Source organism: Hoplias malabaricus, chromosome 7 (assembly GCF_029633855.1).
Source record: "Hoplias malabaricus isolate fHopMal1 chromosome 7, fHopMal1.hap1, whole genome shotgun sequence".
Lineage (NCBI taxonomy): Eukaryota > Metazoa > Chordata > Actinopteri > Characiformes > Erythrinidae > Hoplias > Hoplias malabaricus.
This window is the reverse complement of record NC_089806.1, coordinates 19,000,329-19,026,057: the sequence shown is the minus strand read 5'-3', so window position 1 is coordinate 19,026,057 and position 25,729 is coordinate 19,000,329. Positions and strand designations below refer to the sequence as shown.

Genomic DNA, 25,729 nt, shown 5'->3' with positions numbered 1-25,729 from the left:
CTTCATCCCACCCTGCCCTTAACATCATCAATCCCCTGTTCTCTGTTCATCCCTCCCACCCCTATTTTCAATCTTTCCCATTTCAGGCCGCACTTTCTCAGGCCCCTCAACTTCCGATTTTCTCTCAGCCCACAGGTATTGCCACCGACCTGAGTCGGCCCACAGTGCACTAGCCTCACAAAGCTCCCTTCTCTTTGGCTTCAGCTCAGTTGGCTCTACCTCTTCCTCCTGGATTTAGAGCTCTATTGCTGGGTTTTTGTTGGTTGTACCGCCCTTTCATGAGATTTATGCAGCAACCCATATTGTACTTCAACAGCCAGATGATCTGTAACAATTTCAACACAGGCGGGTGTTTCACCTCCTCGTGCAGATTCCTGCATATCTGTATTTACTGTGTTAAGGCCCATGCCCAATCAAGCTGTCGCTCAGACCACCTAGATTTGGGAGCAGCTGACTGCTCCAGTTCCTTTCCACTCCCATCAAAGTGCCCAATTTCTGCACCTGCCTCTCCTGTCATGTTGAGTCTGCTTTCAACTTCTTTCAGCTCAATGGTCTTCTCTCCTGGCCTGGCCATCCTCCCTGACTCCTCCCTTTCTGCTCGCATTCTACTTTCATCCAATTCCTCTCACAGTTCCCTACTCAAGCCAGTTGCATGCGCATCAGCTCCTCTCTCTCCTGGGTCACTTCAACTTCGCCATGCAAATCACCCCCCCAGGGCCGTGCCTTTGTTTCAAACCTTGCTTCCAACCTAGACCCTGCTTGTAAACACAAGCTGAGTTTCCAGTTGGAATGACATCTCATTCTTCTGATAATGCATTCCCCAATCCATAGGACCCCTCCATCTTTACAGATGCTGCTTCTTCTACTGTTTTTCATGATTATGATGGTCACTGGTTGACATCTTATTGGATCCAGAACTCTCCTCCCTCTCAATCAATTCCAGTTACTCACACAAATAGTTGCGTCACACGAGCTATAACCCTTCACTGACATTCTTTGGAGACATGAATCATCATCCATTCACATAACACTGCTGGTGTTAACATAATTAATAAAGGATGTTCAAGTCACCCACGCTCATACACTTTCTCCCCTTTCTTATCTGGCTGTCGAGATTCACAGCATTAGTGCCACTTTCAGAACCTTATCCCATGCTGATGCCTCCATATTCAGAAGTCATCTTCCCATTTCGGAATGTTTCGGAGGGAAGCAGAGGAATGTCCTTATGAGCAGACGGTCATTGTGGGTCACTGTGTGTCCTGCCTCCTCCCAGAGAGTCTGGACTACAGCTGTACAATCTGTTCCCATGCTCTACCACTGTGGTGCTGTAGAGGGCGACAAACACAAAACATGGAACTTGTTTTGTAGTATGTGTGTTTTTGTTAGTGCAGTTTTACATTGTTTTGTTTATTTTAATTTATTCTTCAGTTTTAAAAGCACTCAGCATTGTACAGTTCATAAGGGCCTTAAGTTGTTTTTTATTAAGTGTTATTGATTTAGATTTTTCTGATAATGTTGGACTGGTAAATAAAATTAAATTCAGTAATAGGAGGATGTTATCGCTCATTAATGAAGACATACCATATTTGTCAGGGGGTTGTTCAGTTCCAATATTTATATTCTAAGTGTACATTAAGTTATATTATTATTATTTATTATTATTATTATTATTATTATTATTATTATTATTATTAGGGTTCAGAGCAGGAACTGCAAGGAACCCTATTGTAATTTTTTAGATTTTTATTATTCTTTGGAAAAAAAAATATGTGTTTAAACGAATCGCACAGCTCAAACTGTAAGGCCTATAGACTTGATACTTGGTCAACAGATAGTAAACCCTCTCGCTACTCAGGCACAAAAAATCTGCCTAATCAGCTTTCAGGGAGGGCAAAAATATAGAGAGACAAAAATATATAGAGACATATACATTTCAAACATTTTTTCCTGCAAAATCCTTGGGTCCCGATGAATTAAAAAGGTTGATACAACCACTAAGCATCATTTATTAGCATCATTCGCAAAACCTGTTTTCGATCAAAAACATTTACTGTAACCTTCTAGTCCAGTGGGTCCCAAACATTTTGTAACAACAGTTTATTGTTACAAACATCTGTAGTGTCCCACTTTTATAGTAGTATAGAATATAGAAGTATATTTTTGAGGCCCACACCACTCTGACAAATATCTGTATGTCTTTAGCTTCTTAACTTCATTGGCCTTTTTTTTAAAACATTGTAATTCATACCACACTGCAAATTCTAATTCAACAAAACAATTTAAAGTGACAACTCACATTTACAGTTTTATCATTACAAGTGACACACATTATATATATATATTAGCCTGCTGCATCCCCTCAGCAATAGCTGTGCCTCCCATCCCAACATACACACACTTTGGGAGCCACTGTTTTACTCAGTTTATTTAGGCAGGGCTGTGAGGGCTGTAGTCCCCAAGGACAGTGAGATGATGTAGCAATAATTGAGCGGCTACTGTTTGTATAAATGTGAACACTGCCTCCTAGTGTTTGACTCGGGCTACAACTGTCCAAAATCATAACTGTCCCAGCTCCTCTGTCCTGCCACTGGCAATGACATCATCTTCCCTAGCAAACACACTGACAGCCATAATTAGAGTGACTGTGTGTGTGTGTGTGTGTGTGTGTGTGTGACAGAGAGCAAGAGTAAGTGTGAGTGAGTCACAGATTCCACCACTGTCTGCTGACTTTAGACTGACTGCAGATTCTTCTGCAAAGAGCATCATACAAAGAGGGACATTCTTGAAAAGATAAATTATTATTTCAGTGACAGAACTGCATCATTTTCATCCAGAAGTGCTGTGTTCATTGTGGTATGTCTATATACATATCAGTAATATATTAAGTAAAAAAATATATTTAAAAATATATTCAAAATTATTTGTGTCACCACAAATCCACAAATTGTATCTTTACCGTACTGGCCGTATTTGTTCATTTTCATGAACCTTAACTAACAAACTACAAAGAAAAATTGTACACATTACTCCTTATCCTACCTGATTTTATTTACTAAATCTAAGCATGTTTTGAAATTGATGCTGATTTTTGACACAAAATTCACTCCATAAAAAATGGATATTGAGCTCGAGTCGAAGAAAAATGGGTTTCTTTTCAGTGAAGAATATTGGTGCAAAACCAACATGTCTTCATGGTACTGGCTGTGCATCAGTGAATCATATTTGTGAAGGAACTATTAATTATTATTCATTCGTTCATTCATTATCTGTAACCCCTATCCAGTTCAGGGTTGCGGTGGGTCCAGAGCCTACCTGGAATCATTGGGCGCAAGGCAGGAATACACACTGGAGGGGGCGCCAGTCCTTCACAGGGCAACACAGACACACACACGGACACTTTTGAGTCGCCAATCCACCTACCAACGTGTGTTTTTTGGACTGTGGGAGGAAACCGGAGCACCCGGAGGAAACCCACACGGACACGGGGAGAACACACCAACTCCTCACACACAGTCACCAGGAGCGGGAATCGAACCCACAACCTCCAGGTCCCTGGAGCTATGTGACTGCGACACTACCTGCTGCGCCACCGTGCCGCCCATTAATTATTAATTATTATAATTATTATTATAATAATAATAATATTTTTATTTATTTATTTAATCTTTTTTATTGTTTTCCCAGGAAACCCATGTGAGTTTCAGCTTGACATTGCCGGACCTGAACTGTGTGACTTCATAGACACAGTGTGAATCAGGCCTGAATCAGAAAACAGCTTTTGAGCAGCTGATGTCTTATATAAAGCCAAAATGGGCAAAAATTCCACTTGAGCATTAAAAATGTATTACATGGAAAACATATATAACCTAAGGGTAAACATACCACTGTTCCAATAGTTTTGTGTGTGTTGAAAGTATTTATTTATTAAAATATAAAAAATGTTTTTAATTAAAGAACAATCAGTTTGGTCAGTGAAAAAACTGGAAATGTTCAGTTGCACAAAGCCTCGGGAGAATGTACAAATCACAGATTCTTGTTTTAATTGCATTTTACAATATTTCCCAACATTTATGGAAACAGACATTATAAGATTTAGGACTCAGTAACGAATGCTATTGTGATTATGCTTTTGTCCATTAAACCTCAGGAGGAAATTTAAGGACTCTGGTCTCTCTCAGGAGAAATATCTGAGCAGCAAAATTTTGTTGCCATGTTTTCTAGGAGAAAAAGCTTAAGATATTTTAAGGAGATTTGTGATTATTAAGCAGCTAATGCAGCACCTTTTTGAGTGTGTAGGTAAAAAATGGGCAGGTAAAATGCAGCCCAATGAAACCAAATCACCATCCGTCAACCTTCTGACATAAAACTGTCACTTAGCCCTGACTTCTGAGGTCAATGTGTGGTGAGTCTGGAAGGGAAGGTCAAGGTGAGGTTTTACAAGTTTAGGCCTGAGGATATGTAAGACTATGACCTCCACAATATGACACAGCCCTACAAAGCCAAGCCAGAATATCCACCAGTCCCTGAGAAGTGAGACATGTATCTCACACACGCAAAGACTGACACTCTGGGTGTAACGAAGAGAGGAGGAAATATCAGCAGAGCACCGCTGCCTGCAAGGAACAATGCAGACTTATCTGCGAAGAAATGGCACTGTCAGAATCTTTTCATGTAAAAGAAACAGTCAAATCTGAAAAGACCTTCAGTGAATAACAACCTAAGCCTATTATCCACTAGAGCTTGAGGACTTGTCTTATCTATAACAGTCAATTATAATTCTTTTTAAATGAGCATCAAGGACTGTGTGACTATACGTCTGTTTTAGTAATATTTGGTGACATGAGATTGTTAGTGAGGTCAAGTACCGATGTTGGATTGTCAGTTTTGATCAGACAGTTCACTCCAGATCTCCCCAGATATGTTGGATGGAGCACCAGTACTCCAGAGAACACGTTTACGCTGCTCCACAGCCCAGTCCTGAGGGACCTTAACTTATCTAGCCCGTGTTTGGCAGTGAACACGGTAACTATGTACTATAGAAACTACATTTCTTGTGTTTCTATTGAGAAGGTCTGTGTCCACAGTGAGCACACTTACGATTAGATGAATTCACAATTATAAGTGGCATCTACAAGTCTGAGCACCATATATATAGATGTTGCTTGACTTGAATTTTTCATTCCTTCATGGTGTTAAACATTTACTCAAGTCGTCAAAATTAATCTGTAATTTAATTTTCACTTTGAATCAATCTGGACTTATTGCGATTAAAATAAGCACTATTTAAGCACAGCTTTGGGAACAAAAAAATTATCCTGGTAATAGCACATCTTCAATGAAAATGTTAACTAGTCCAGGACTAGGCCATTATCAGCTCAGAATATATCCCAAAAGTGCTGATTGTCCTAAATCTACCAGACTGATTGGATGAGTGCTAATTTTAAGATGTTAAGTGGATGGAAGGAAGCATAAAATATAGAGGATACTTCTCAGGTAAGGCGTTAGATGTCCAAGATGTCCACAATCGACCCACACACACACTCACTGACCCCCATTTGTCTTAATTAGAGCAACATTAAATTATCTGATTGCTTATACTTTGATTATCATCAACATGCTCCACTTGCTAACTGTGAAAGAGGCTTAAGTAGGACAAGTAAATAAACAGGAACTCTCGAACTCTCTCTCTCTCTCTCTCTCTCTCTTTCTCTCTCTCTCATTACGAGATTGGACCATAGATGGATAGAAATGGACAGGTGACACATCACTAGCCTGCTTGCTTATGTAGTACATGGAGGACAAATGCTACAGTGCTAAAAGTCATGATTAAGTAGGTCAGCTACATATCGCTTCATATTCTCTACATACATTCTCTTCAGAACCATGTTCTTATTCTAATCACAACTCTGTTAGATTTTGTATGACTTAAATTCATGTCTCACAGACAAGAGCTTGGATTCACTATATAAACATAGTTCTCTGAATAGACCTTGTCAAATACCTACAAGTGCACTTTGTATCACCAGTTTATCTGCTATATAATCTATAGACACTAATCATTTACAATGTGTGTACAGATGGACAGAGACTGCTCTGGTTCATATGGAGCTGACAGAGATTCGAAGATTGACCCAATCACTAATAGAACCAGTACCAGGTGCAATACACTGATTATGGGTCTCTGGGGACAGAGAGGCCAGCAGGCCACCCAAGGGCCTCCATATGGCCACCAACTGTTCTGTGCAAGGAGAGCTTTTCTGTTTCAGAATGTTTTTTGTATGAGCACTGATGTAGCCTGGAGTGATGTCTTCAGCAACAAAGAGTCCATTACAAAAGACTAATTCAACAATTTTTTTAAGGAGGAAACAGTGCACAGCCAATTAATTTGATTCTGAACAAATAAATTACAAAATACATTTGTTAAGTCATGATGGTTGTAATGTCATGAGCCCATACATTTGCTTTATTGGGTTCAGGTAAGTTAATAAATTGCCTTAGATACTATGCTGCACATAGGTCGAAGGCATTAATTTTTTTTTTGGAATTAGCCTTTTTTATTCACCATAGTACCAAAATTACCTTTTCCATCTCTTCAGACTCTTTCTTTCATGATAAAGTAATAAATGAATATGGCACAATACAGAGAAGCCATTCAGATGGTGTCAGTCTCTAAAGCACCGTAACAACAACATGGTACTTAATTATGTGTAATATATAGAAATTAAAATTACTGATGTAAAAATAAGTTAGCACAACGTTTGTTACCTACGCTATTACAAAAATACACAAATAGTTCTGAGGGGGGAAAGATATAAGAAAAATGCAATATATCGGCCTTTAGCATGTTTGCTGCTGCCTACTAATGAAGACCTTTGAAGACACATGAAGACACATTTTATGTGTCATGGAAAATCATAAAAACTTCCACCCCCATTTTCTATTTCTTTCATTTCTCATTTTCTTTCTCTGTCCAGCCCGATTCTGCTACATTTATTCAGACATGCTCAGTCATAGGCTGCTAGTCAGCCTGCTGCTGAGTGTTGTTCTATTTTGCTTTTGTTTATCCTGGAACACCAGTCTGTTTCTCTTTGTCTTTTTTCTCCTCTCTCTCTTTCTTGTTAGCATTAACTCTCCTGGCTGTAGGTCACCTTGCAGGCTTACACAGTTTGAGTTCTTTACATAATTCAGCATAATCTCTCTGGCTAAAAAATTGCTGTGGCTTTGCCTTATGCAATTGACTTTTGGTGTGGCGCTCCAGCTCTGTTGTATTGCAAGTCAGACACAGGTTCAGCCGCATGGAAACTGAGGACAGCTCTGATGAGTGGAAAAAACAAACGGCTGTAACGCTCACGACACTAATGACTCTTGACATTGAAAAAAAAAAAACAATTAGAGAAATGTGCACAGCTTTACAGTGGGTTAATTACCTAATGCAAAAAAAAAGTGCTAGAGTGAATTTTTTTGAGTGCATGCTCATGTATGCTAGCATGCTTGTATGTGTGTGTGTGTCAGTGGGAACAGGGTGAGGGGGGCTGGTTATCAGAGCAGAGCAACAGAAAGCAGTTTGCTTTGGGCAGGAGAGGCAGTTACACTCATGCTCTCTCAACTTTACTCAGCACTGTCATCTACACTTTGAGCTCTCTGTCTCTCTCTCTATCTTTCAGCACTTATTTTTGATTTATTTTCTAGCAATCTCACTTTTTTATAATATATACATCTACATGATTTGTATATTTCTTTAATCCTTATTCTGAGACCACCAGGAGCAATCAAACAGCAATCAAAGACTTCTTTGGCTTGCCACATGGAGCCACGGTATCATGGCCATCATCCTCTCACTTCAACAAAGTAAGTATACCTTTTCCTGCTCTTAGGACTTACATAATAATCTCTTCATTGTATAAACCTAGATATGTGTGACTTCTCATCTTATAATTTGAGTACTTTATTTTGTGTTATTTAACAATGCATCATTCTTGTTCCCACATATCCATCATCCACCTCCATTCATTTCCCCTTGTCTCTTCCTGTCTATAACCTTTTCTCTTTGTGTTGTGTTCCGATGTCTGTGGCTGTCTCATTCAATCCATGTCTCACCCTGCTCTCTCTGACTGCAGGCATATCACCCTTTCCCTATCCTATTCTTTACTGGAGTTACCAGTAGCTCCCATCTAAGTAATTAGGACCTCTTTTCAAGCCAGATTTTTATTCAGAAGATGACATTTTTGTTCACAATTCAGAAGATTGACATTTTGACATTATGCTTCAAAAAACATCTTTGTTACTTAAACTGAAACTGCACAGTCAAACAGAAAGCCTCTGAATTGTACAGGTACTTTTTCAGCACTCCTAGAGTCTTATATAAGATCATGGGAAGGTCCTGAAGTTATTTTCTCCATTTGAGTTAGGGAGGAAGAGCTTCAGAAGCCTATCCCGAGGATGTAAAACCAATTTCTCTAAATGGGGAGGAATAAGCATAGGAGCACTAACGGGTAAAGGCCACTAGCCTGTAAAGATGCCGATCACTTGAAAGACACTTTAAAAGGATGGACACCATTTACATTCTCCAAAAGTCAGATGAGAAACAATGGTTTCGTTACATACATAATTCATTTTGTACACAGAACTTTCATAATTAGACCTTATTTCATACATATGATTGTAAAGGCACTGGAATACCGTAAAAATGCAGTTTGAGGTGGATTTGTACCCCTTTTTGATAAGTAACAAATTATATCTAAGTATGACAAAATGTATATTATTACCTTGTCACTCACTGTTGTAGCATTGTACCCTGTCATGGCAAATTGTTGATCAGTTTGTGTAAATGATATGCAACCTACCAGACTTGCATATAACTTATTGGTTTAATTCCATGTATTTAAAGATAATTTGTATCATAATAATAGGAATTCATTCATTCATTCATTATCAGTAACCTCTTATCCAGTTCAGGGTCATGGTGGGTCCAGAGCATACCTGGAATCATTGGGCGCAAGGCGGGAATACACCCTGGAGGGGGCGCCAGTCCTTCAGAGGGCAACACACACACACACACATTTGAGTCGCCAATCCACCTACCAACATGTGTTTTTGGACTGTGGGAGGAAACCGGAGCAAACCCACGCAGACACAGGGAGAACACACCAACTCCTAACAAACAGTCACCCGGAGCGGGAATTGAACCCACAACCTCCAGGCCCCTGGAGCTGTGTGACTGCGACACTACCTGCTGCACCACCATGCCGCCCAATAATAGGAATTATTAAAAATAAAACATCTCTCTAAAATTTTATGTTTTTTGTTTTGTCCCTGTTTTTCCTAAGTTTGGCCATGCCCTTCTTGGCATGGATGAAGGGACCCCATGTGGAAGTGGAGCAGGAGCCAAACTATATGGCCCCTGGCGGCCCTGGCCGTGTTCTGCTGAGGGAGCTGCTCTGGCAGCTGGAGCAAAGAGAGCGACAGGTTCTGGACAAAGAGCTACAACATCGTTATACCCACAGCAGTAGTCTGGGACACAGACGCCCACTCATCCGGCCCAGCGTCCTCGCACTGATGCCAGCCTCCGAGTGCAGACAACTGGAGCGTCTCTGTGCTCGCATCCCACCCTCACACACCGCCACTGTCCTCTCCAGGTACACAAACATTTAAATGTGGTTGTGCACAGAATCAGAGCCCATGTCTCAGAAAAAAAAATAAGTTTCCTTGCTTTTGAAGTAGAAGAGTTTAATGTAAACACTGTTCGTGCAAATTATGTTGACATATAACCATTTGTCTTCCCTTTGTATGTAAAATATTAATAAAGGTTTTGTTTTTAAGATACAATATTTTGTTCCAACATTACCAATGTGGAAACTAAGCTAAAAAAGCGCCTATTTAATTCATCGTGGCTGTGATGTCAGAATTCTATAGATGATAACCCATTTAGACAACAGTGCTCTAGTCACTCACTGAGAGTGAAATAGTATTTCTGAGTCAGTTATTACATCAGAAGTGGGGAAAAAAAATATTGTGCTATTTTTGCGTTGGTTAATAATCACATGTTCAGAAAACAAAGGCAGCTGCTTATTCTAAGGAATTACAGGTCGAATAAATATTTATCACTGTCGGTACACAGACATAAGCAGAAAACCACAAATCCACATTTTCTAATCATTTTAATAATGCTTTTTGAAGGTTTCATGAGATTTTGGCTCAAAATGACATCCTTCCCTGGGAGCTGGTGTGCGTTTTCAAGCAGGTGCTGAAGGAATTCCTGAGGAGACAGGACGAGGTGGGCTACAGGCTTCCCTTCCGTCCATCCCAACCAACACTGCTTCCTGTTTTGCCTGTTCATGGTCAAAGCAAATGCAGCCCTCGACCACAGAGGAAATCATCGGCTGCCTCACCCTCACCTGAAGGGCAGGAAAAGCACAGAGAGGAGATCCCTACCATATCCAGCTATGTGGACAGGCATTTGTGCAGCACCTGCCCATATGCTGTCCAAAGAGACTGCCTGCCCTACAGCCAGTCCCTGCCCTACGACTGCTCTGAAGCCTACAGCACCACTCTGTAAAGGTCATAAATAGCTCAGAGAAACACTAGTGACTTCTGTGTCCTTCCTCCATGTAGACTCTCCTCTTGGACATATGCATACACACACAACCACACACACACAGGACTGTAGTACTATGAACAGGCCAGTAGTGTCATCGGTGGTATATTTAACTAAGTATAATATACTGGTTTTAGCATTTAGAGAGTCCAACCTTTGCATTCATAATAACTTATATGCGTTTCAGCTTCACATGCTTTTAGTTTTCAGAAAAATTCATTTGCAAGGATGTTTTTCCACACCTCCTAACCTTCTGTGCCACTTTCTTTGATTAACAAATATATGCAATTTCCTTATGTCAGTAACAGCTACACATACTTTCAGACATAGAGCAGAGTTCCTCTCACGCAGCGGTGAGATGGACAAAAAACCTATGGTGTTTTAGGTGGTCTTTCAGACCTCGCTGATGGTTGTTTTGGAATAGCATCTCTCTTTGAATAAATGTCTGAAATGCACTTTTAGAAACACCCAACTTACTTTAACCTTCCAGTTCTTTATGGAGATTAAGTTCCTTGTATCTTATGACCTTGCTAATACCCTGTGAATACCATCACATTTTTGGATGCTTTGAATGGAAATGTAATAAATGAATGGTAGTATTTTGACTTTTGCACAGTACTCAGTTTTTTTTTTCTTGTAAAATGAAACAATGATCTGAGCATACATTTACACATATACTCCAAGCAAGGGCTGTTTGAAGATTTTGAGGGGTGTGAATCTCATGATAAACCTATGAACAACACATATACACTCACACATCAATGACACAGTTACATTTCTGGATTAGAGAGTAGAGATTAGCCTGAGGACAATGAAGAGCACAACCCTGTATGCATCAGTAGATCTCCCTCTCTTCATACAGCCCCAGAATAATCTCACACGCTCTTTAGTATACAGATTCCATTCATGTGTGTGTATGTGTGCATGCATGCGTGTGTGCGAGCGTGAGTGTGTGTGTGTTCTTCAATGATTATGCCTTTCTCTTTTGTGTAGAGAAACTTTAAATGTGAATAAGAATGTCATGGGACCTTACCTGTCTTTTTGTTAGCAAAAGTCCACCCTCAGTCACTGCTCATTCTTTGTCTAATAACTCTATCTTTTATTGTTAATCCAAGCACATGGACCAAATACAGCTACAGTACAGTAATTACTATGCATTCTGTAATTATTTGATCTTGTGTTTATCATATATGTAAATTATATATTTAATACCTATAACATATACCATCACTGGATAAATTAAATAAAATTGCAAATCACTTGGTTATTCTCAATTAATATAAAGCTATGCAGCATTGCTTGTTGGACGAGTGAAAAAAGCACTGTTCATTTGAATCACAAATCTGAATAGCACCCCTTGTGGAATATTCTGTTAAAAGAGTGAGTGTGTATGTATATGAGAGAGTGAGGGAGTGAGTGAGTGAGTTACAAGTGACGTTCCTGTGTGTTGTTTATCTAACTCAGTCACAAAGTGTAATTGATGTGAAGGAAAATAGCAACCCCTTGTGGAGCAGTCTCTTAATGTATGTATTTCAGACATAGTGCCCTTTGTGCAATTCTTGATCAATCGTGAGTGTGTATGTGAATGAGTGAATTTCAAGCCAGATCCATTAGGTGATGGAAAAATAGAAAGTATTTGTTTTATATTTATTTATTTTTAGCATATTGAAATATTTCTCAGTCCCCTTTCCTGGGAACACTGCCCTGCTCCAGCACACTTGACCCAACTCTACAACTCGAGATCTCCATGAAATGGGTCATCACGTGTGTTAAAGCAGAAACATTTTTAACATTTTGGGGTTGGTGAGCAGAATGAGAAAATCTGCTAAAAGTATAAAGCAAGGCTATATCCAGGGTGGAACTCTGATTGTAGAGTCTGATTCCTGCACAGTTTAGTGGTTTTCCTGCTTAAACACATCTGATTCATCTCAGCAGTTAACTGCCAGGTTTAGTTAGAGTGTAGGAGCAGGAAAACACCAAGCTCTGCTGGACTCTGGCTGTGAGTGTTCCACCCCTGACCCATGTCATGCTACATTAGATTTAACACAGAGTTTATTGATATCACAAATTCAATATACAAACGTTATAAACAACATAAAATAAAATAAAAATGTTTGTTTGTTTGTTTGTTTGTTTGTTTAGATTTAGTTAGAATTTAATTAGACTAGACTATAGTTAGATCTAGTTAGAATTATGTTTTAAGATAATGTTGAATTGGACAAGAGGAAAATCTAAATTGCATCTTGTTTTTTTTTTCTTTACTGGAGAAATAAAAGAGCTTTTAGTATTGAAAAATAAATGATCCCCTTATTTAACACACACACACACACACACATATATATATATATATATATATATATATATATATATATATATATATATATATATATATATATATATATAATTAACTATGTAGGCCAGAAAAATTAGTACTTCCCTGGCATACATTGTAGACAAAAATGTTAAACATATTTTTCCATTGAGAGCTTTTATTTTGACGAGTCTGTTTGTGAACTGAACGCCGCTGTGCTGTTGGGCGCTCTCATCTGTCTCTCTCGGTGAACAGTGACCTTCTCGGGACCGACACAGCGCCTGAATAACTATTTAGAGGTGAGTTACATGCGTTCCACCTCCAGACACATTTACAAAGCCTTTAATTTGTGGCAGATGCACTGAATGCTTTAAAGGAATTGAGTCGATTATGTTTTTTCTAAACGTTTTCTTAAAGATATCTCATTCAGTCGAGGCCTTACTGCGCTAGCGGCTCAGTGTGAGCTCTGTGTGTTAACTTTACTGGAGCTCATCGTTAGGGAGAGGTTTAAGAACTGACGCATTAGAGGTTGAAAATGCCGCTTTCTATATGCAGCGTGATTTCGAGGACGTTTCACGACATATAAACTAAGCGTGTTCGCCTAAAAGGATCTAATGTTGTATAGGGGGAGTATGAAATGTCCTCCTGAGCACTACTTAGTGTACTACCTGGTGCTTAAGGTGATGTCACCAGAACCCATCAGGTGCAAAACGTGTCTAACAAAGACCTTTTGGTGTGAATGTATACGTAATCTTCAGGCTAAACACATTTTTGCGCTATTTTTCTGAAGAGCCCAGAGTTCATACTACGTAGGATACATTGGTGCACTATGTAGGGAGCAGGGAGTGTTTTGAGACAGGCCCCTTGACGGACATTCAGCTTCACCAAGGTTAATATATATATATATATATATATATACACTTAGAAGAGTCTTTTGGATTTGTAATATAGATGGTAAACTAATATATTTGAATGTTATTTTTGCCTCACTACATTCTATATTTACATTTGCCTTGGACAGGTAAAAAAAATCCGTAGGACTGTGGTTATTTAGCATTTTTAGGCGTTCCTGTCATCAGCTCTGAAAAAGATATTTTTACATCCTCCAAGCTTAAAACAGTATTACATCACACAGTTGATTCTTTTTAACTATGTTTAAAGCTTCATTAGCGAGGTATGTGGGAAATTAAAATAAAAACAGAATCTGAATTCCCCTCTAACACAATTCTTTGTTTTGTAAGCTGTATTGATATTACTACCGCTGGAAAAGAACCTGTTTAAGGCTCTACATTTAAGGAGAATTCTTATAGCCCACTACACTGAACTTAAGCTCCTTTTCATTTGTCATTCGAGCTCAGAAGAAGCTACTTTGGATTATGTTTACTAAAGGGTATTTTCAATGGAGTGGGTTTCTCATCCAATGTTAGACATTCCAAAATAATTTGTAGAGTAATAAGTGTAATAACTCTACCCAAGACTCCTTATCAGTTTTGAACTCTACATTTGTACTGAAAACCCTGTTTCTAAAAATATTTCAATCTTTTTTCTTTTTTTTCCCCTCCCCTCCTGTTTTAATGTCTATCCCACTAGATGGCAGGTGCTGCATTTGCAAGCTGGTGGTCAAAGATTGGCCCTTACTACTCAAAAGCCTACCAGGAGCTGTGGGTTGGTGTTGGAATAATGTCTTACCTTTACTACAAAGTCTCCTATGGAGGTAAGATGTCTAATTGTTTTAAAAGAAGTTGCATTTTGCTATGAGTAAATTGTTTTATTTTATTTCTGCCTTTAATGGCTAAACTTCTTACCATATTTTTTTGTCTAGGAAAGAAAGCAGTGAAATCTAGTAAGTATTATATTCCATTTCTTATTAACTGTCTTTTAGCAAGTCATGAATAATTTAGATTACAATTTTCTGTATAGATAATAACTGTGAAACTTGTACACCACTACCTGTTGGACATAAATATTACAGAACCCAAAGTCTATACATACGGATTGTGATGAGACAGTTCAGCATGTGTGAACATGAGAGTATATTTAGAACATTCCTCGGGTCAATAGAATATAGACAACAATCAGCCATTAAACAATGTAATGTTTGGGGTTCGGTTTTATGTTTGTCACACTTTTAATTCATTTGAATTGTTTATATATTTATTTATTAAACAAATATTTTACTGAAGATTGCATATTGCTTATGTACATTTTAAGGACAAAAGAGGCAAAGTGTGTAATTATAAAACAATTTCACTTACGCTCTGCCGTTGTTTCATTATCATAATGCAGTAAGCAATAAATCGGCTTCTAAAATGTATGCTTTTGAGATTAAATCTGTAGCATTTTAAATGCTGATTGTTGCATGCTTCACACAGGCTTATTCACATTGAGTCCAATTTGTACAGATGGAAAGCTTTTAAAAACAAACACAATTGTATTAATGTTAAAACTAGAGTTAAAACTTGATGGACTACAGTGCTGCATCAGTGTTTCTATAAGAGCATGTTCTGGTGTTTGTGCTATACAGATTCATTAAAATCATGCTGACAAATCAAAGCCCTCGTTATGATTGCAGACCAAATAAATGAGTATCAAGGCGGCAGCAGAACAGCTCGTCTAGTTCATAGCAGAACACAAAAGTTTATAGAATAAGCAATATCCTGTAATTGCTATCTATAAAAGATAGAGGAGCAGAGATCCTTCCCTGACCTAGAGAAATGCCTTGGGCACAGCTCCTTATTCCACTTTTAGATCCTGAATGAGGGTCTGGTACTCCCAGTTTTGTCTTTTCTGTAGACTGGGGTGAATTCAGTGCCTTGTTTAGTTATGTAATATGCCCCCCCCCCCAGGCCCTTAAAAAAAATGTTCTTTTAGAGTCTGACAGTTTTCATTGCAATGCACATGTCTAAAAAGCAACCAATAAGAAGTTTCATTAAAGGATTCACAGGTGGCTTGTGTGATATGATTTTCAGTCATTCATGAAAATTTTTCCCCATAACAATTCTGATACGTAAAAAATTCCTAAATATACTCTCAGGCATATTAGATTTTAACAGCATGTTGCATTTACTGTAAGCCACTGCATGGTTTAGACTCTGGACATTTTAGGAAAAGGCTAAAGAAAATAAAAATAATCTGTAATTCCCACAGAACCTGCACATTGATCAGGCTACCACAAGATGTCGCCAATGCCCCATCCCTGTGTAAATCTGTCCCAGAGGAGCTTCACTGGCACCAGGATGTTTGTGTATGTTTCTGTGAAATTAATAAAATACTCAATTTGGATCATCTAATGGACAAGTCACTGTTCATGGTCTCTTCATTTTAGCATAAAGACTCCTGTAATAATTGTTCTTTTTTTGGGGTAGAGGCTTTGGTGGGGTCTAGATCAGTGATCTTTTGAAACAAAGGAGTGTTCATTTTTTGGTTCAGGAAATAAAATGTGGGTTCTTGCATGAGTGTTGGAGAATTATTCCTGCTGAACTGTTATAAAAGCAGTCTGAAATTCATTAGCTGTAACACAGTACAAATTATATATGTTTTGTAGATATCGGATGAACACCTTTCCAGTATGCTGATTTTTATTTAAGTTGTGTTTGCATGGATAATGTATGGCTCATTGTGAATTCACCTGTCAGGATTAACTGACTCAGTACCTACTAGAGGTAAGCCTTCGTAATACACCACTGGCAAATCTCATTTTACATTTTCCTGGAGTAAAGTTACAATATTTGAGATTTGTAGATATCTGTTCCAGTGACGCTAGAGAATACAGACACTAAAATTATTTGAAAACTATTGAATTGGTTTTAGTTTTGCACACAAAAACCTCAGAGGTTATGGTGTCAAAGTTTGCTTCTCCAAATTCATCTAAACATTCTGTGGAGAGATCACACGTCATCTGGGAGCATGACGGACAGATTGTTTTTGACAGATTCCAGAAGAATATCTGCCCACCAATTTGATGAATAAAGGTCTGGGGATGTTTTCTGTGGTGAGAAATCTTAATGGGGATAGTATGAAAGAAAAATAGCGCATTAGCTCAATACATGGATCTGGAGTTTCTACCAACCCTCAACCTGATTTTGTGCTGCAACCTGGATTCAGAACATAGACGTTATCCTCCCTGCCTGTGTGTTTATTTGAGAAAGCATAGACAGGCTTTGTGCTGAAATGTCCCAAATCCCACATATATGTTCCAATGTATAAGGGAACGCTGCCTCAAAGTGGATACAACAGCAAAACAGGTGCTCTTCGTTCACTAGGTTAAAGCAAGTTCTTGTGTTAAGCACTTATTTATAACAGGTGTCGCAACAGGTAGTGACGCCGTTATACAGCTCCAGGGACCTGGGGTTCCCTTGCTCCGGTTTCTTCCCACAATCCAAAAACACATGTTGGTTGGTGGACTGGCGATTCAAAAGTGTCACCATGCAAAGGACAGGCACACCCAGCAGGATGTGTTACCACTTTGTGCCCAGTGATTCCAGGTAGGCTCTGGACCCACAGTGACCCTGAACTGGATAAGCAGTACCAGACTATGAATGTATGAACAGTGTACCAGTGTTTCTGGTCTATCAAATTAGCCCCTCTCATCAGTGGAAAAATAAAATTTAAAAAATTGAGGAAAATATGTCTGTCAAAATTGTATTCAGTAATTAAACTCAAAAAGTGAAACTCATAAGGATTCATTACAAACAGAGTGATCTATTTCAAGTGTTTATTTCTTTTAATGTTGATGATTATGGCTTACAGCCAATGAAAACCCAAATGTCATTATCTCAGAAAACTAGAATAATCAACACAAAACACCTGCAAATGTTTCCTAAGGCTTTAAAACGATCCCTTAATCTGGTTTAGAACTCTACACAATCACAGGGAAGACTGCTGACTTGGCAGATGTCCAGAAGGCAGTCATGGACACCCTCCTCCTGTATCCAAGCATATTAATGGAAAGTTGAGTGGAAGGAAAAAGTGTAGTAGAAAAAGGTGCACAAGCAACAGGGATAACCACAGCCTTGAAAGGATTGAAGAAAAGGCCATTTGGGGGAGATTCACAAGGAGTGGACTGCTGCTGGAGTCAGTGCTTCAAGAGCCACTGTAGGACATGGACTACAACTGTCGCATTCCTTGTGTCAAGCCAGTTATGACCTAGAGACAACGCAAGAAGCGTCTCACCTGGGCCAAGGAGAAAAAGGACTGGACTGTTGCTCAGTGTCCAAAGTCTTGTTGTCAGATGAAAGTACATTTTGCATTTCATTTGGAAATCAAAGTCCCAGAGTCTGGAGGAAGAGTGGAGAGGCACACAATCCAAGCTGCTCGAGTCTAGTGTGAAGTTTCCACATTCAGTGATGATTTGGGGAGTGATGACATCTGCTGCTGTTGGTCCACTGTGTTATATCTAGTCCAAAGTCAGCACAGCCATCTACCAGGAAATTTTAGAGCACTTCATGCTTCTTTCTGCTGATAAGCTTTATGGAGATGTGGATTCCATTTTCCAGTAGGAATTGGCACCTATTCACACTGCCAAAAGTACCAATACCTGGTTTAAAAACCACAGTATCACTGTGCTTGATTGGCCAGTATACTTGCCTGACCTAAACCCCATAGAGAATCTATTGTTATTGTTAAGTGGAAGATGAAAGACACCAGATACAACAGTGCAGATGAGCTTAAAGCCGCTGTCAAAGCAACCTGGGCTTCCATAACACGTAAGCTGTGCCACAGGCTTATCGCCTCCATGCCATGCCATATTAATGCAGTGATTCATGCAAAAAGAGTCCTGATCAAGTATGGAGGGCATATACTGTACATACTTTTCAGTAGGCCAACATTTCTGTCCATCCATTATCCAACGCTTATTCGAGTACGGGTCGCGGGGGAAGCAGTCAGAGTAAAGAAACTCAGATCTCCCTCTCCCCAGCCACTGCTTCCAGCTCCTCTGTGGGTATACCGAGGGGGGGTTCCCAGGCCAGTCGAGACATGTAGTCTCTCCAGTGTGTTCTGGGTTGTCCTCTGTGCCTCCTTCCCATTGGACATGCCCGGAACACCAGGAAGGTGTCCAGGAGTCATCCGGACCAGATGCCCGAACCACCTCAACTGGCTCCTCTCCACATGGAGGAGCAGTGGCTCCACTCCGAGTCCATGAGTACACAAACCAGCCACTGTATCACTAGCTCTTCACAGGGTCATCAGGCAGGCACCTCCTCTCGTTGGTGTTTTGCTGAATTAAGCCCATAACATCCCCAGAAGGCTCAACAGTCAACAGGCGTCCCAGACCCATCCCCCTCCAAGCTAGCTTTATAGTCCTAACTTACTCTTAAGTATCAACAACTGTAAATTCACACGGGCCTCGCTGGTGATTAAGGCTGTACCGACTTGCCTCCATCGCCCACAGCTCTTGCCAGAAAATCTTCTGCTTCTCTAGATTTTCCCATAGAAGCCTCTGGCCTCGTTTTGCCTGTGACACTGCTGTTGCACACCATGCCTCCTCCTCCTGCTCCCGAATAAAACTAGTCATTGTTTGCCTTCTCTCTGGTGATGTGGCCTGACTAAAAGCTTTCCACTAATCACCTGACCCAAGGCCTGCTCTTCCACAGTGTACTTGGCAAATCACATCCCTCATTTCTAATGAGCTCCTGGCTACCTGCACGGCCACTTTCGGATTTCAATTCCTTCCTGTTTTTGTGATTGGTACTGCTGCTTTACCACTGTATCTTTTGATCCTGACAAAATCATCTCATGACTCACCATTGCACATTTAAATTCCTCAACTAAACTTGTGAGTGGTAGCTCCAGTACCCCTCTCCCATACCATGCCACACTACTTAAATGCTGCTGCACCCCTAGCAACTTCCTTATGGCCTTGTTAATAATCCTTTCCATCCTCTCTACTTCTGTGATTGAAACATCATAAACTGTCAGTGGTCCCACAACTTGTTCTGTATTGTTTAGTGCTGCACTATACCACCTACCAAAATTCTTCACTGGTCTCTGCAGTACTGTAGGGATCATTTCTCCTTCATTCAAATTTTTTTTTCTTGCACATATTTTCCTTTGACAATTGACAGACTTTTAGACTTGCTTTGTTTAACTTTTATCCTCGACAGCTGCTTTCAGCCTGCTGCTATGTTCCAAACATTTTGTTAAACCAGAAACCACTGCCTTTTGTACTGATTTATCAATTCGTTTGCTTTCAAATAAGCAGCAAGTCTCTGTGCTGTTACACTAAAGACAATCTAACCCTCTACATTTAGAAGACACTGCATATTTCTCTTTAGGGATAAGAATGCCGCCTGCTTTTCTCCACTCTTTTGGAATGATTACTTTCTTTCAGACAAAAACCATCAACCTCCAGAAAAACTTCAGGACCTCAGGAGCAGAGGCGATTGCTCTAAGACTGCAAGGGAAGCTCAGTTTCCCCTAAAATGTAAAAAAAAAATAAGTGATCAAATATATACTGTTGTGTGTACATGTCATTGAATAAATATGCACTACAACACACTCAACTTTTGTTCAGAATCAGCTTCTTATCACTGGTAAAGACGCAGCTTTCCTCTCAATCATTCCCGCAGCTTTACAGTGCTTTAAACAGTGTGGACGCTGAGCGTCCAGAGTACAATAGCGAAGTGCAGCGAAACGAGACGATTGGATAAATGCTGGGCTTTGTCCCCCCCATCGGACGCTCAGTGTCTCTGGGGGTCTATGGGGCAGTGGGCTGGCCTCGGCTGGCCCGGACGCGCAGCTTCTACATGATGATTGGATGATCTGTCTGAGGCTGAATCCCTTTTTGATTGACAGCGAAATGAGCGAATCAGCGATCCTTTGGTGTAAAGATCCGTGGGAGCATTAAATTTTCATTCTGTTCTGAGTTGAACCGGAGACGTTATTAATCCCCTTAGCAGCATTTTCTTTGTTAAAAACGACTAGCGACAAATAGAGCTTCTATTTCTGGTGGGTTTTTTGTAGCTGCTTGTGTTTGGAGAATGACTTCTATCTCTCTTTCTGACTTCTATCGCAGTTTCTGTCCAGCGGGTGCTGCTGAGCCCCTCCACTGTCACAAAACACTCACAGGCGGACACTCTTCACATGGGCCAAAGCCGTTTAAGCAGCCTAGCTCTGCTGGCCATTGAAAGGACACTAGTCAAGTCCCTGGTAAAGACGCCTTGTTGGTACGACAGGGTCACAGATCATTTTCTTGAAAAGGAACTGAGGGTAGAATTTACGTATTAATAAACAGACACATTTTATGATGTAGGCCAAAATTGAGCTTCCCCTCCTTGAAAGACCAGCATCCGCCACTGCTCAGGAGGATACTTGTATACCCGATTTGGCCCACCATTAGGCCCTGGAAAAGAACCTGCCTTTGCATGACGCACATCTTCAACCTCACTCCATTTTGATGGGCTAACCTCCATTTGCCACTTGATTTCACCTAATGTGGAATATCCCGTGGCAACTCCAATAATAAAATAATACATATTTACATAAATTTACAATCCTTGATCTCTGTCCTGATTGGCTGCCCTGTGTCGGTGACTCCACACCTTATAAATTAAGTGTGATGGGCGGAGATAAGACGCTGGGTACTGGAGAGTCAGAAAAACAAATTAGCTAAGGAAATGTAGTTTTGGCGTTTCCATCATGTACGAAGAAATTGACGAGAATGTTTACAAATGTTAACTGTTTACAAACCACATCGAAATCTTTTATGTAGAAAAAGTAATGAAATGTCCATATTCAATGATATGGGCCCTTTAATACCTAGGAGCCTTTAATCCGGAGCTCCACGCATTCCTGCCATTCCAGGCAGACGTGTCGTGACATCATTTACTACACTAACAAACAGCGGAGGACTGTGTTTGCTTCTGAAGCGCTGTTTCGCGAGATTGTGCTGGAAATTTTGCTTGTTTATGTCGCTTCGCCGTTTCTGAGGCGGTAATTCTCTCAGCAAACTGAAGGCACCGAGAGAGTATTCCGTTTTGGTGCTCCGGGCTAGCGCGCTGTGCTGCTATCATTAACCCTGTTGTCAATCTGAGAAATAAATCTGTTTCTGCAGCTAAACGAATCAACGATAGGAGTGTTTCAGCTCAGAGGAGTTCTCGGGTGTCTCCATGTGACTTGTAAGTACTACCAGAGACGTAAATTGACATATTTTATGTTAATTTGTTTTTAACACATCCACAGCTAGCTGTGTTTAAGGTTATAGTAACATACACTAACCTCTACGCTAGCTAACATTAGCTAAAAAGCTCCGCGGCCGATGCCGAGTTTGGCTGCTGTTCTAATTTCCCGTTCCACCTTAAACTGTGCAGCTGTTACCTACTGACACTCAGGAACGATAGTTTTATTACTGTGCCACTTAAGGTGGAACGTAAAATTCGAAAAGAAGCCAAACTCGGGTTTGTGGTCTGTTGAGCTACCTCGAATATATAAACCGTGCAGTTTGTTTTTAAATGGTCCAAAATCATTGTTATAATGTGAGTGTTTTTGTTAATAAGTCAATGTTGCCTGTCAAATCTGAACCAGAAAGCTAATATCTCGATAGGGAACAGGGCCACACAGCGCTAGATCGGTAACGCTTAGTGATGTAGCGAGAAACGTTAGTTACTTTACAACCTTTTGTAGTTTTAAATCATCTTTAACTCACTGTGATCATTCTGAAGACAACACACTGTTTTTGTAAGCTGCGTGTGTGTGGTTTGAGAGCTGGAAAACCTCCTAATGTCCAAATTAACCAGTGGCCCACTTTGCATAGTAACAGCCTCCTTCGCTGTTCGATATGTATATATGTGTGTATATTTATATGAATATATTGATAAAGTTTTAAAATACACAGGTTACCTTACATTCCTTACAGTCCGTACTTGGCATTAAGCTTCAAAACTGCTCGTTCTGAATGTACTGTTTGTTTTTGTGATGTCCCAAAACCACTGCATATATCTGACAATTAAAACGTGTAAAGCAGTTTAGCTCTCTTTATACACTGACATAGCATTAAAATGACCTCATTGTATCCACATTCATTGTCTGATTTATCATGTGTACTGACCATACAGGAGCACTTTGTAGTAATATAGTCAGTCCATCTGATATGCGTACTATGTTAACCTCCTTTTATCCTGCTCTTTAGTGGTCACCACCACAGGGCAGGGTCATTTTCAGCACTGTAGTGACACTGACATTGTGTTGTGCTAGTACAAGTGGATCAGTCTGTTTTGAAACACTGTGACCACTCGCTGTCTGATCTGTTGGACACACCTACCTTGTTGGTCCATGTTTTAGATTCCAAGTCAGAGATAGCAGATCATTGATTGTTAGTTTGTATTGGTCTCTAATCCTTCATCAGTGGTCTCTGGAGGCTGCCCATGGGATGCTATGGATATTTTTGGTTGGTTGACTTCTTGGTTCAAAAGATGAACCACAGATGGACCCCAATCTCTAATTGTATGTGTGCACCTGTGTAGGAAGTGGAGTTGGTAAAATGAGCAGTGAAATAGAAACAAGGGCTGTATTTGGAATGGCATACTACATGATACACGCTTAATGAATTTGGCTAAGTATAGTAGGAGATAGGAGATGCCAGTAATGTTATGGGTGATTAGTGTATATCTTTCTAAAATGTACAGTAATGAAAACAATGCATTTAATTAACAAATATATGTGGAAGGTGTCTTATTAAAATGAGTTTTGACTATAGTTTAATTATATAATCATTAATATGTTATAAGCCTTTTTAAATTTAATATTACAAATGCATGAATTCTGAAGTTTGTTTCTTCCTGTTTTCCAGAGGAATGCTGTTGAGCTCTGGTTGGAGTGCTTATCAGCCAGTGGTTTGAGAGAGCATAAAGAGGAACAGTAGAATAAAGCAAGGCATTTTTATAATCCATCAAAAGCCCTGATGTTACTCTGACACCTGGAACAAAATGATGCCAGTAAGTCTAATCTCTTATTTACCTACATTTGTTTCTTAAACTGGTAGACTGGGTTGGGATGCAGTAGGATAATCTCTTTAAATACTCAGAGCATTGTTCACTTTTATGCAGAATAGCTCAAATAAAATTGTTTCATACGTTTGCTTTTGCTAATGCATACCTGAGACTCAAAGGGAGCCTTGGCTTCAGGGCTCAGAGGTGTATTATCCTCCTCTTTGGTTTCTCCTTTCATAAAGAGATTAAGGGAAAGAAAATCTTGTCTTTCAAAGACGATTGTGTCCCACTAATATGATACATGGACAGATAGGAAAATTCAGTGCAGATCTTTTTTTATGATATTGTATATTTTAATGAAAACATATATATTTGTATTGTGATGCAGGAAAGACTTCAGAAATGTGTTATATGAGCAAATCATAAAGTATTATACTGCCTTAATAGAAATGCAGGCAGGTAAATTAGTGTGAGGTCATACATATACTCTAATACTATCAGATTCCTTTTTCCTTTTAAACATTAACCTTGGTGAAAACATTCAGCACTTTTATGCTCTTAGTGAGAGTGGATTTGTGACCCTAATCTAGACTTTAAATCCGTTCTTATAACCTGCTTAAAGGATATAAATGAAAGGGATGATTTACCTCCAGCACTGTAGAGTAGGCTTAATTGGCATGGACTGACCCGACTAGAATAATCCGTGCCTAGTCCTGAAATGGTTATCTAATCTAATCTTTATAGCCTCGAGTGAGGCACCATGAAATGTTTGGTTTGTCTCCTGTCTGCCTAATTAAGGGAAAACAGTAATTTAAGGTATAAAACAAAAATCTTGAGACACAATACCTTTTAAAATATTTCTTATTCAATAAATGCAGAAAGTTCAGTCTGTTTTCTTTAGTGGTCATTACCCACTTAAATAAAGTTTGAGGTGTTTGATTGGTAGGCTGCTCTCTCCATTCATGGAAATTTAGTTCAACCCCCAAAAAAGGCTGCCATTACTTTTAGCTTTAAGAGTGTGCATTGCATGTCCAAAGGTGTCCAGATATGTTTTCTATTTAGACTTAAGCTACTTTAAAGTGCATTTAGCCTAAAGTGCATGGTAGCCAAAAGCAATCATTTTCAGGAAGGCTTCCTTGGAGAACCTATAAATTACCTAAATTCACCCAAAGAGGTATAAAAAGAACCATGAAACCACATCGCTCCTTTTAATTTTTGCTCTCTGAAAATGAAAAAAAAATCTGTGGTTAAAGTTTTTGGTCCTTTGCATTCTAATTTGTAAACATTGCTGTAATGGCTTACCCACTAGGACTACCACCGTGTGCAATATGGGAGTGTGAATAGGGCCAGTTACAGTGACAACGTTTTCTTAGTCTGGCTTGTCATTAGGTGGGACACACATTGGGTGAAAGGAGAAAGTTGTAGTGTGTCTAGGTTCAAATTTAGGTCAGTAAAGGCTTTTGTGTTACAACCTCCTGCTGTGAGAGCAGGTCTGACTGGAAAACATACAGATGTGAGTGCATACAAACATTCCACATGCCCTAAGACAACTGAATTAACTTATTGTGTACAAAACAAATAGGGTTATGCTGTGGACTGTTCTTTGGACTTTTTTTTAATCTACTCATGTTATTAATTGTGTTCATTATATACAGTATATTTAGTAAAACAGTTTGGTTAAGTGTGTAACATTGATGGCAATGCTCATGATTGTAGGCATTATTCCAAGACACTTCCATTAAAGAATTTAAATGTGATATTTAAATTTAGATTTATTTATTCCTGAGGTTGCCAGAGACAGGAACCAGGTTCCCAGCAAACATGACTTAACTTTCAAAATTTGAACCAAATAAAGTTTCCATCAGTAAATTAACAGTCAGTCCTGTGCTGCCACATACA

General features: G+C 39.5%; 3 protein-coding genes across 6 annotated transcripts in view; all 3 read left to right on the top strand.

Annotated features, from left to right (window-relative positions):
* Positions 1-7,304: 7,304 nt before the first annotated feature.
* On the top strand, positions 7,305-11,436 carry rd3l (RD3 like). The gene is made up of 4 exons (XM_066677960.1): positions 7,305-7,414; positions 7,764-7,848; positions 9,327-9,635; positions 10,177-11,436. Exons 2-4 carry the CDS (start codon positions 7,805-7,807, stop codon positions 10,553-10,555), a joined length of 732 nt encoding a protein of 243 aa, XP_066534057.1. The 5' UTR covers positions 7,305-7,414; positions 7,764-7,804; the 3' UTR covers positions 10,556-11,436.
* Positions 11,437-13,080: 1,644 nt separating this feature from the next.
* Positions 13,081-16,324, top strand: atp5mj (ATP synthase membrane subunit j). Its single transcript, XM_066677637.1, has 4 exons — positions 13,081-13,204; positions 14,496-14,619; positions 14,728-14,748; positions 16,053-16,324. The coding sequence occupies exons 2-4, from the start codon at positions 14,496-14,498 to the stop codon at positions 16,064-16,066; spliced, it is 159 nt and encodes a 52-aa protein (XP_066533734.1). The 5' UTR covers positions 13,081-13,204; the 3' UTR covers positions 16,067-16,324.
* Positions 16,325-21,496: 5,172 nt separating this feature from the next.
* The window catches only part of ppp1r13bb (protein phosphatase 1, regulatory subunit 13Bb), a 51,938-nt gene continuing 47,705 nt past the window's right edge, over positions 21,497-25,729 (top strand). For all 4 annotated transcript variants that reach the window (XM_066677051.1, XM_066677052.1, XM_066677050.1 and 1 more), the window contains exons 1-2: positions 21,497-22,021; positions 23,692-23,836. In XM_066677051.1, the coding sequence (XP_066533148.1) occupies positions 23,828-23,836 (9 nt within the window). In that variant the 5' untranslated portion in view covers positions 21,497-22,021; positions 23,692-23,827. The remainder of the gene's footprint in view (positions 22,022-23,691; positions 23,837-25,729) is intronic.